Genomic DNA, 12,546 nt, shown 5'->3' on the forward strand with positions numbered 1-12,546 from the left:
CACAAAAACTGTCCTTGTGCATGACAGTCGAAGCTGTGAAAAGTGTGGCTGTGCCTTCCACACAGGGGGTAGGGGGTATATCTGAGGATAACAGGTGGGTGGGGGGGACAGTGCAAAATACAAAAGCAATTTAAATACCTTACAACTATTACGAAATGAAATAAAACACCAGGAAAGGAAAAAACAGGCATTTCAATTCACTTTAGAACAAATCTAGACCCATACTTTGCTTCCTCTTAAACACCCCTTTAGGGAAGATTTAAAAGAAAAATAGGAGCTGTTACTCTTAAGATCTGCAGGTAACCCATTCCATGTATGTTGCTGTGTACATGAATGTATATTGTCCAATGTTCCTCTTTAATCTGACAGGAACCAGGTCAGTGGATCTCCCCCTAGTTGTAGCATGGTGGTGGTCTTGTAGCATGGTTATGAACATTACTGACTTTTGTAAAATGATTCCAAAAGTCAATATAATACAGAGTGATTCATTGTCAACGTTCACAGATAGTTTCTTTGTTCGTAAACTCCACAGCTTGTTACTTATGTAACTATTATTATAAGTAAAGATTGGACAGGGAGGCCATGCTGTTTCTAGACTCTCTTTCTTGTCAAAGTAGAGAAAAGGAAGACAAGAAACAGTGGTAGTGATGTCCTCAACTCCAAAGCTGCATGGTGTGAAAAGACAAAGAGGCACCACACACAATCTGAATAGCTGACCACAAGAGTGAGGGGGCGTATGTGTGATAATACACACGCTTCAGTTTCAGAGTACATCAAACTATATCTCTATGGGATCAAAGGTGTGTGCACCATGCATGCGTAACCCTCGGGAATCAAACCGGGCTCTGGAAATCCAACATATTGACCACTGAGATATGAGTTGTTGTTTTTTTTGTTTTAATATATTTTTGTTTTTATTTGACAGGACAGTAGGCTGACAGGAAATGGGGAGAGAGATGGGGGGGGGGGGGGGGGGGGGTGGTGACACACAGCAAAGGTCACTGGGATCGGGAGTCGAACCCGCGACACGCTGTCAAGCTGGATTACCAGCATATGTGGTATGCGCCTGGACCGCTAGGCCAGCGGACGCCCGATATGAGGCTTTTTGATCATCAGCCAGAGGCTGTGAGCCACGCTGCTACACACGATCATAGTTTCTTTAGGCAGATTATAAGACAATGGTGGGCCCCTGGCACAGACTTGTAAATAGGATGCAATAGGATCAAATGCTAAAAAATAAATACAAAATCTAGTGGCTTATTTCCATTGCAGTCTTTTGATATACAGTACAGGTATGTGCAAATTATGTAGTGATGCATGATGTGATGTGCACCCAATGGCACAAAAAACGGTCCTTGTGCATGACAGTCGAAGCTGTGAAAAGTGTGGCTGTGCCTTCCACACAGGGGGTAGGAAGGGGGTATATCTGAGGATAACAGGTGGGTGTGGGGGACAGTGCAAAATACAAAAGCAATTTAAATACCTTACAGCTATAGTATTACGAAATTAAATAAAACACCAGGCTTGACAAAGGAAAAAACAGGCATTTCAATTCACTTTAGAACAAATCTAGACCCATACTTTGCTTCCTCTTAAACGCCCCTTTAGGGAAGATTTAAAAGAAACATAGGAGCTGTTACTCTTAAGATCTGCAGGTAACCCATTCCAAGCTATAGTTGCTGTGTACATGAATGTATGTTGTCCAATGTTCCTCTTTAATCTGACAGGAACCTGTTTCTAGACTCTCTTTCTTGTCAAAGTGGAGAAAAGGAAGCCAAGAAACAGTGGTAGTGATGTGCTCAACTCCAAAGCTGCAAGGTGTGAAAAGACAAAGAGGCACCACACACGGTCTGCATAGCTGACCACAAGAGTGAGGGGGCGTATGTGTGATAATACGCAAGTGGATCGGGGAAGCCCCGTGTTCTGAACAGGATAGAAAAGCATGAAGTGCTGCAGTGATGATTAGATCAGGGGTCTTCAACAGGGGGTCCGGGACCCCTAGGGGGTCCTCAGAGTTACTACAGGGGGTCCCCCAAATCTTTGTGTGATATTATTATTTGTTTTTACCTTAACCACTTGAACCCTAGTATCCCTTTTCTGAGGAGGAACTTTAGCCAAAAATAGCAGACCTACAAGCTCACAACGCCTCGCTCTGCGAGGCGTTGTGAGCTTTCCATAAGGGGGAAAAAGTCGAGCTGTGCATGCATGCCAGGCTGACAGCTTCAGTTTCAGAGTACATCAAACTATTTCTCTATGGGATCAAAGGTGTGTGCACCATGCATGCGTAACGCCCGGGAATCGAACCTGGCTCTGGAAATCCAACATATTGACCACTGAGATATGAGTTTTTTTTTGTTGTTTTAAGATATTTTTGTTGGGCTTTTATGCCTTTATTTGACTGGACAGTAGGCTGACAGGAAATGGCGAGAGAGATGGGGGGGGGGGGGTGGCACACAGCAAAGGTCGTTGGGATCGGGAGTCGAACCCGCGACACACTGTCAAGCTGGATTACCAGCCAGCATATGTGGTATGCGCCTGGACTTTTTGATCATCAGCCAGAGGCTGTGAGCCACGCTGCTACACACGATCATAGATTCTTTAGGCAGATTATAAGACAATGGTGGGCCCCTGGCACAGACTTGTATCATCTGTGGCTTAAACCACAGCAGATACAGGAACCACATGACACACAAACTGAAACTTGATGAGAAAGACAGGAGATGAATTAAGGACATGTGTGCATGCAAATATAACAAAACTATTATTTATATGATTTGGTTATTATCACATACACATACAATACAGCTGTTAGCAGCATTATTAGTGAAATTCCTCCGCAGAAATGTATAACTGTAAAAAAATAAAATAAAAACAAAAAGAGAGAGAAAGGGTAAAATGGTAGAAACCGGCGATGTGATGTGCTCAACTCCAAAGCTGCAATATGTGAAAAGACAAAGTGTGAATAGCTGAGTGAGGGGGCTGGGGTAAACATTGTAGCAGCTCCATTGAAATTTACCTATAAAGAAGTCTAATGAAAAATAATAACAATAATAATTATTATTATAATAAAATGCTGTGAATCTCATTCACCCGCAGGTAATCAGATGTGTAGTGGTTTGTGGAGATGTGGGTATGCTCTAATTAGCCAAAAGACTATACCAGACTATACCAGAGCACATGGTTTAATTCACATAGTATGCACTCCTTTATACAGTGCATGCCCAACATGTTACAGCATAGCATTGTACAATATAGCATTGTCGTATCATTGTCAGGATGTGAAGGCTGAAGGCAGCTGCTTGTGTGTGCGTTTGTGTGCGTTTGTGTGTGTGTGTGCGTGCGTGCGTGTGTGCGTGTGTGTGTGTGCGTGCATGCTCCACCGAGCCTCATGCCCTGGGAGAAAGCATGAGCCGGTGTCACTGTGTTAATCTGGCCCTGGGTAGACTGGCCACTTTGGAATTGGAAGGTTCACAGTTCTTCTGTGTTCAAATTGAACCAAATGGACCCGTAAGGTTCAGGTCTCTAGTTAAATTAAGACTTATTTTACTGTGCAGGCGAGTCTCAGAAAGATGAAATAAAATCATTAAATTAGGCATCATGATTAGGTCCATGGTCTAATCATAATGCATATCAAACTGGAGGTCCTTGAAATTAAGGAAGGTTGAGAATCAGGCTCTGGTACGTCTAGCTAAACTTAAGGACACATTTAGCATCCACTTCAGAATGCTTCTATAATTAATACATTTACATCATGCTTTTAAATGTGTCTAGAATGTCCCTTCAAAGGGTGTAAGGAGTGGAGACCTACTGGTTTTTAGCAGCACAGACTGTCACATCATACATGTAAAATGCATTGACCTGACCTCCTCTCAGATGTAGTCCTTCTTATTTGTGTTGTGGCGCCACCTGGAGTATTACTGGTTGTATGTCACCCCCACTGACCCAAGTAGGCTACTCTCTATTGCCCTGAGTGACTTCTGGGCAACAATCCATTATTGGACTTTTAAAGCAGCTAAAGGTTGTTATGCTGTCTAGGACAGTGTTTAACAAATTCATTCAAGTTCAGTAGTTCTGCACACCGGCTCTCAATGCTGATAAGAATGATGATTTATCCTCATCATGTCTATGTGATGTTTGTGTGTTTACCTCTTATATCTAGGAAGGAGACCTGCTTATCTCTTATCTCTGTCAATCATGGAACACTTATACTTTACCTGGCATCTTTACCTAGCCTTTAACAGTCTTACTCCTTTACCTACAGTAGCATCTTTATATCCTTTAACACTCTTTCTCCTTTACCCAGCCTTAAACACTCTTAGACCCCCAAATGTAACACTGAAGTGATCCTGATCTGTTGCTGATGTCAAACACACTTTATATTTTCTGTAAATAGTTGTTTCACAGTGAAATATAAAATTACCACCCTGTCTTTACCATAGACATCTTGTAGGAACTTTTGGACTTTCTTGACACAATGTTGCAGGAAGTAGTAGTTTAGATCCTATTGTACACATAGCTTCTCTGAGAAGAAGAATCTCCAATAATAAAATGTTGACCACTGGTACACATACCTGCAATTCCAAGATTTATTCAGCAATAAGGAATAAGCATTTATCTCTTCAAACAAGTTGCACATCAAGGACAAATACGCCCAGACATTTGCACAGATTGTATTATTGATTGTCTTGATGCCAACTAGAGTAACAACTGTTTACAGTTTAGTTGTTAGCCATGGTCCGGTCCATCCAGGCACGCAGCACAGTGATGCGGGAGTACACACCAGGCCTGTTGGTAGGGCAGCCTTCCAGGCCCCAGGAGGTAATACCAACCAGGGTCCAGGCTCCTTTCTTCTTACACACCAGGGGACCACCAGAGTCACCCTGAAACAACAAGCAGTTGTGTTTGTAACCACTTAGACCACAACACTTTGCTAAATATCTTTTTAAAAGAGCGGATCTATAAGCTCAAGCTTGTAGTCTATTTCCAGTATTGGATTTCTGTAACGGCATTACTTTTTGCGATAACTAGTAACATAACTAGTTGCTTTTTTTCCCTAGTTCGGTAACGCATTATAGTTACTGACATAACGTTTGTCAACACAGAAGCGTGTTCAAGATCACGTTGAGCCTTTTGCTTCAGTCTAAAGCCTGACAGAACTAAAAATACATGATGGCAATGCTGTTGTTGAAGATATTATACTTATATGTACTAGTTTTGATCATAGATTAAAGTTGAGAGTTGTCATCTTGTGCTTCAGCAACATGAAAAGGCATATACAGTACATACAGTTTGAAGCAAAATGAATAAATAAAATAAATGCAAAATTAACAGTAACATATAGCTACTTTTATAATGCAGTAACTAGTAAAGTTACTTACTGACTATTTCTGAAATTAAGTTGACAATATATATCATTTCCCTGCATATAATGACATGCCCAAAATAGGGACGCCAGTGGCTAAAGGTTCAAGTATATATTCTATTTATATTTGGATTATTCTGTGAAGCAATTCAACACAAACAAAAAATCTACATTAATACAAGAAAAGTTGTGAGACCGTCTTTCCAAAGCTCGGAATAATTATATCACCTCCCCCTTTCTGAATAAAGGTGTGGATGTTTGGAAGGAGTATGTATTTGCTCTTTACACTCACCTGGCAGGTGTCAGCTCCAGCAGCTCCGGCACAGAGCATCCGAGTGGTGATCCGTCCAATTCTGTAACTGCTGCACTTCCTGTTGCTCATGAGGGGAACACAAATCTGCTGGAGCTTGTCAGAGAGAGCTGGGAAAGAATACACAGGATTCATGTCTTCAAATGTCTTGTGCACACTGCCACTAACGTAGAATCCAATGAATGTTCACAGAATGTTCTACACTTTTTGAAATATGTTTCCATTTTTATAATGGAAGTCAATGTGCCTCGGATTGCCAATTTGGGCACGGATGAGGTAATCGGCTAGACTCAGCTAGACTCAAAGGAAACCTGACATCTTGCCCAAATATAGAGTATAAAGTGATATGTCATAGTCATAGATATAGTATGTCATAGATATGTCATTGACGTGTCATAGATATAGTATGTCATATATATACAGTATGTGTCAAAGATATGGCATAGTCGTCATATTGTCATAGACTGTCAACACAAAATCCTAGATCCATCTGAAGCCATGGCGTTATTGCACTATTAAATAGTTTTAAGAGAGGACTAACCTTTTTAGCAAAGTTTTTTCTTAGCTGGTTTTACCTCTAGGCTTTATGCCCCCATAGTTTCATTGTTTTGTTTCAATTTCTTAGTTGTTGTTTTCTTTTATTGGTGTAATGTTTCTGTTTTTATGCAATTGCCTTCTGTAGCACTTTGAGATTTCTTGCAAATGTAAAGTGCGTTATAAATAAAATCCATTATTATTATTATTATAGTTAGTGGCTGTCTTACTAATTTTCGCATAATGCCTGAGGATGTACTTGTACACAAGATGTAACAATACAGAACCTTGAACCTCTTACTGTTGTCCTTTTTGAGAAGGAATTTAATATTTCAAGGTGATAACCAGAAATGTGGAGTAGGTCTAACTATTTTTTCATAAAATCATCTTGAAGCTTTGCTGTTTTCACATTTGTTGAGTGGTGCTAACCACTCCTATATCTGACTTTGTCTGTCCGTATGTTTGAGCACGACCTCAGCATGACCTCAACAGCTGTGGCTGATTGCAACACAAAGATGCAACCAGTTACACTAATTATACACAAACAGGAGTGCAACACACACACACACACACACACACACACACACACACACACACACACACACACACACACACACACACACTTTTGAGTAAAAAATACTTAAACTGAGTAAAAATACTTAAAATGAGTAAAAATACGTAAAAGATGTTAAAATGAGTAAAAACACGTAAAGGCACCACTCTTCACACTGGGTATTTATATTCTGAACAAGACGTTTCAAACTGATACAATAATAATTGACAATTGCTGATTGACCCTATTTACTTTGAACGTTAATATCCTCTATTAGGTTGCTCTGCTGTAGCCTACTTGCCACAACAGCCTACTCTATTCTAAATCACTGTACTGATAAATTGGTCCTTTCTGTGGTTGAGGGAGGAAAAGTGTGTTTCCTGTCGTTCACTCACGTTCGTAGCGGGTCCGGCCCCAGCCAGTGGTCACACACTTCATGCCAGGCTTGATGTTGTCACCAGTCTCAGCCACACACACGGGGGACACATGCTTGTTCATCTCGGCAGGGCGTTGCAGCTTGATCAGTGCGATGTCATAGTCAAGAGTTTGGGCGTTGTAGTAGGGGTGACTGAAGACCTATCAGGGAAATTATACATTAATCTACACTAAGCTGTTAGAAGAGATGTGCAAAAAGCTACTTGTTGCTGCCTGTTGTAGATCGAATGTCTGGCTTCAACCATGTTTTGCAATCTGGGGCCAGGGAGAGAGAATACATTAGTTTCATGGCGGTGTGTGGGATTTAAAGAACATTCTTGGGACCATTCTTGACACCCATAGGTTACCACATCTCTCTGAAGGTGTAAAGGTTATTGAAATGTTCAATTGTGGGTTTAAAATAATAGAGAAAAGTTTCACTCTCAGTGTGAACGTCACTATCTAGCCACGCTCCCCTTAATGTCCCCCCACGTCGTTTATCAATCCAGTGGCCCTGTGTTTCATATCATATCAAACAAACCGCCTACCTTTCCAATTCCAATCTCCTGGATGTTGTCTGCTCGTTTTAGACTGTGCTGGCCCAGGATTACATTGTAATTTGTACTGAAAATGTAAAATAAGAAATAACAATAAACAATAAAATGGTGGGGCGCTTAACTCAAAGAGAAGACATGCAGAGTAAAGTACAAAAGGCTCAAATACTGGAGGAATCAAACGTACTATGCAATGAATGAATGAACAAACTAATGAATCATCATCGTCTTCATTTCAGCAGTTACAATTCATATTATGTTTCTAAAAGCATAGAGACTGAGATTTGGTGACCCTTTTATATCCCCAATAGGAACTGCAGCCTGTCTGTGTGTGTATACACATCTCTCTCTCTCTCTCTCTCTCTCTCTCTCTCTCTCTCTCTCTCTCTCTCTCTCTCTCTCTCTCTCTCTCTCTCTCTCTCTCTCTCTCTCTCTCTCTCTCTCTCTCTCTCTCTCTCTCTCTCTCTCTCTCTCTCTCTCTCTCTCTCTTGTCTAGTACTAGTACATATATAGTCTACTGTACCTGTCGACTTTGCAGTGGGCAGCAGTCACAACCCAGTCCTTGTTGATCAGTGATCCACCACAGAAATAAGTGCCCTGAATTCACATTAAGGTTTCATCAGCAACAAGTAGGATTCAGCTACTATGAAATGGGAAAATGTCCACCTCTTAACTTTCATCCACCTCTTTTCTCACACACACACACACACACACACACACACACACACACACACACACACACACACACACACACACACACACACACACACACACACACACACATGCCCGCATGCATACACAGAGCAAACGCTCCAGCTTTGTTTTTCTCTCATTATAAGTCGTGTAGTAACAAAAATATACATGGAATGATATATGATTGTAAGACAGTGTAAGATATAAAAGCAAGACAGTGTGGATAACAACAGAGAGAGTGGTGTACCTGAACGGAGACCTGCCAGGGCCAGGAGTGAGGTACAGCCTCCTCACCGTTGATGATACCTAATCCATCTCTGGGACACCTAGGGACTTTTGGTTTGATGGCAGGAACACCACAGACTGAATAACAAACACACAAAGGTAAAACACTTCATTGCTGCTGTTTTAAATCAACTAGATTTTCAGGCCGCTTTTCAGTGCATGTGGCACCCACATATGGCCCCTGGTGTGGCTATTCTGATGGCAGACCCCTGACCCCTGTTTGGTGCGGATCGGACCGACGGTGCACCTTGCAATTTTGTTTGTTAGGTTACCCACTAGGCAATTTTAATATAGGATTCAACCCTTAGGCTTAGTATGTGGTGAATATACTCTATAACGTGTTTATTAATCATGTTATAGTATTACAGATCTTTAACCACTTACCCCCTGTTTTGTACTTTTGTCATACGGTGTCACATGAAGTGAAAATATATATTTTTTGTTTTATTTAAGGGGATATTTAACTTTCAAAAAAACTTTGGATCATTTTATCTTCTGTCAGGCTTTTTTGAGCCCTCCAGACCATTTTTAAGTTGCTTGATTCATTATTTAGATATTTGATATTCATTTTATCAGACACGCCCCCTTCCTATACAAACAGGCCGTGTTTTTTCGATAACTTTTTTCATTTATTTTTAATATTTTTTTTTTTAAATTAAAAAAACTAAATACGATAAAAAAATTAAATAAAATAAATGAAAAAAGTAATCGAAAAAACACGGCCCCCTCGCGTATTAGGAGGGCAGGGTCAGTCACCAGAACCAAGGACGGTGTTTTTGATGAATCTAACATGTTAAAAATGGAGTTTGAAGTTATAATGGGTTTGTATAGGAAGGGGGCGTGTCTGATAAAATGAATATTAAATATCTAAATAATGAATCAAGAAACTTAAAAACCGTCTGGGGGGCTCACAAAAGCCTGAGTAGACGATAAAATGACCCAAAGTTTTTTTGAAAGTGAAATATCCCTTTAAGGTGATGTATGGTTTTCAGGCCATATTTGAATTTGCAAGTGCCTATTTTATATTTTGTTTATTTCCATTAGGCAAGCATTTAATTTTATATTTCTGACATTATGTTATTATCTAACAATAAATCGTATAATTAATATGAATCATCAACTCGTATACATCATCTTTGGTTAGTCTACCCACCTCTGCCTGTGGTTCCATTGTTGACAGTCACTTCTTCAGGGGAATGTACGTAGACTGCTGATGCTGGATCTGTGCCTGTTGAAAACATGGAGCAATACAACTTAAAAAAACTAGAAAGGCCCTTGTTTGTCTTGGGAATAAGTGATGCCTGGCCGAGTGTCCCTTATTTGAATTTCAGGTAGTTGGCAACACCTAGTCGTCATGTTTCTTCTAAAATCCCTTCATTACTTAAAGGGATATTTCACTTTCAATCATGTTTGGGGTGATTTGAATGTCTACTCCGGCTTTTGTGAACACCCTGATCTGTTTTTAAGTTGCTTAATTTAAGCAATATTACACGAGAGGGTGTGCTTTACCGTCATTATTGGCACGCCAGTGATGCGGTCAGGAACGAGGCGAAGCCGAGTTCCGCGAGCATCGCTGAAGTGCCAATAATGTAAGGTAAAGCACACCCTCGAGTGTAATATTGCGATTATACAACAGTTACCAACAAAACACATCCAAATGTATTCATATTGTGGGGCAATTAATAATAAAAATGTTTCGCTATTGTCCGTTTCCCTGTAAAGAAAATACTTTTTGACTGAGAGACATTAAATAGTCCCTGTAGGCTGTAGCAGTGCTTTGAGTTTGGGGCACCGTCTCATCAACACAGCTGAGCTATCAATGCTTGCGCAGTGGAATGAATTCCAGTAGGCTATATGCTCCGTCGTACGACCGTGTCACGTAGCCAAAATAACTGATCTACAAGCTGACAACGTGTCGCGATGGCGACGCATTGTGAACTTGTAGATCGGCTATTTTCGCCATGCGATACCTTCGTACGATAAAGTATAACATACACTGGACTGTTAACGAAATGGTAGTAATTTTACTTTACACAGGAGGATATTTATAACCTTCTAACCATTGATCAACCGTAAGTCCACCAAATAAGTAAAAATTAACATAGTCCATTTTGCATAGCTGTTTGTTCTCCGGTGGCGGCGGTGGGTCAGGCTACTGTCTGTTTGTTTTCCTACCGTGGGACAGCGTGACTTCACAGCACAGCTGTGCCATATATGGTCTAATCAGGTGCGGACGACTGCAGTGCGGAGTGATTTATTAATGTGATTAGGCCCGTGCTATGATGCTGGTTTGAAGCACGGCTAGAAAGCTATTTCAACCAATCAGATTGCTTGGTCGGAACTACCTGTTGTATAATCAGTATTTAGATACTATATTCATTCATCAGACACACCCCATTCCTATACAAACCATTGTAACTCCAAACTCCCCCTTTTAATCATGATAGATTAATTGAAAACACCCATCCTTTGTTCTGGTGACTGATTTTGTCCTTCTAATGCGTGAGGGGGCCATACTTTTTCAATTCATTCTTTCATTATTTTTTCATATTTTTTGGGGAAATGAAAAAAGTAAAATACAAAAAAAAAAAAAAAGTAATGGAAAAAGAAAACACGTATTAGGAGCGCAGTATGAGTCACCAGAACCAAGGACGGGTGTTTTCGATGAATCTATCATGATTTAGTGTAGTTTGAAGTTACAAAGGAATTGTTTAGGAAGGGTTGTCTGACAAAATGAATACCAAATATCTAAATACTGAGTCAAGCAACTTAAAAACTGTCTTGGGTACTCACAAAAGCCTGAGTAGACGATAAAATGATCCCAAACATGTTTGAAAGTGAAATATCTCTTTTAATACTCTGAGTGAAGAGGCGAGGATTAGATGCCAGGACTATAACCAAACTGTACATTACAACAAATAAACCTCACGCACAGACTAATATTAAATATGTTCAGGTTCTACTTTTGAATTTTAGCCCCCTTTTTTTTTTTTTACAGAAACACACAGTCTTCATCTCTAAAAATATATATATATACAGTATATAACCACACACAGTCAAAGCAAATGTAACACACCTGAAGCATGGTTCTTCAGCTGTGTGTCTTTTAGTGTCTTTCACATCAACTAATGAATGTCATTAAACCAGTCCTACCTGAGCTCCAGAGCAGAAGGACCACCAGGGTCAGTTGTTTCATATCTGTGGCTGTCAGGACCCACACACTGATATGATGCTCAACTGGACCTTCACTGAACAACACTTACAACTCTGTCTTATATCTCTGTATATCTCATTATGTATTCATCAGGGAGTGGTTTATTTTTCTTAATGATATTCTGAAAGTCAGCTCTCATCACCACACACACACACACACACACACACACACACACACACACACACACACACACACACACACACACACACACACACACACACACACACACACACACACACACACACACACACACACACACACACACACACACACACACACACTTACTTACTACCTTATGACTTGCTCTCTTCTCCCCTTCAACAACACAACCAAGGGTGCACACTTGGTTTCTATTCAATTCAATTCAAACTTTATTCCAGACATTCCATACTGCAGATATACTGCCTAAAATACTGGTATTGGCGATATGCCATTCTGATACCATGTAATTTATCACACGATGATGCAGTATGTCATTAACAGTTATCAACTAGTTTGTATTAGCTTGTAGCTGCACTATATTTTATTTATTTATTCCGAGATCAGTGGTTCTCAAACTTTTTAACTTCAAGGACCCCCATAACTCTGAGAGTGTACAAATGGAACCAAATTGAGTTCCATTTGTAC

At 40.3% G+C, this 12,546-nt stretch overlaps 1 protein-coding gene across 1 annotated transcript in view; it reads right to left on the reverse strand.

Annotated features, from left to right (window-relative positions):
• Window positions 1-4,572: 4,572 nt before the first annotated feature.
• Window positions 4,573-12,546, reverse strand: part of LOC311045160 (transmembrane protease serine 9-like) — a 72,701-nt gene continuing 64,727 nt past the window's right edge. Inside the window, exons 12-19 of the mRNA XM_084056970.1 lie at window positions 11,859-11,938; window positions 9,859-9,933; window positions 8,668-8,783; window positions 8,251-8,324; window positions 7,722-7,797; window positions 7,155-7,335; window positions 5,655-5,782; window positions 4,573-4,880 (exon numbers count right to left, since the gene is read on the reverse strand). Coding sequence (XP_083913096.1) covers window positions 4,719-4,880; window positions 5,655-5,782; window positions 7,155-7,335; window positions 7,722-7,797; window positions 8,251-8,324; window positions 8,668-8,783; window positions 9,859-9,933; window positions 11,859-11,938 — 892 coding nt within the window. The 3' untranslated portion in view covers window positions 4,573-4,718. The remainder of the gene's footprint in view (window positions 4,881-5,654; window positions 5,783-7,154; window positions 7,336-7,721; window positions 7,798-8,250; window positions 8,325-8,667; window positions 8,784-9,858; window positions 9,934-11,858; window positions 11,939-12,546) is intronic.

Source organism: Gymnoscopelus microlampas, assembly GCF_963454915.1.
Source record: "Gymnoscopelus microlampas genome assembly, chromosome: 5".
Lineage (NCBI taxonomy): Eukaryota > Metazoa > Chordata > Actinopteri > Myctophiformes > Myctophidae > Gymnoscopelus > Gymnoscopelus microlampas.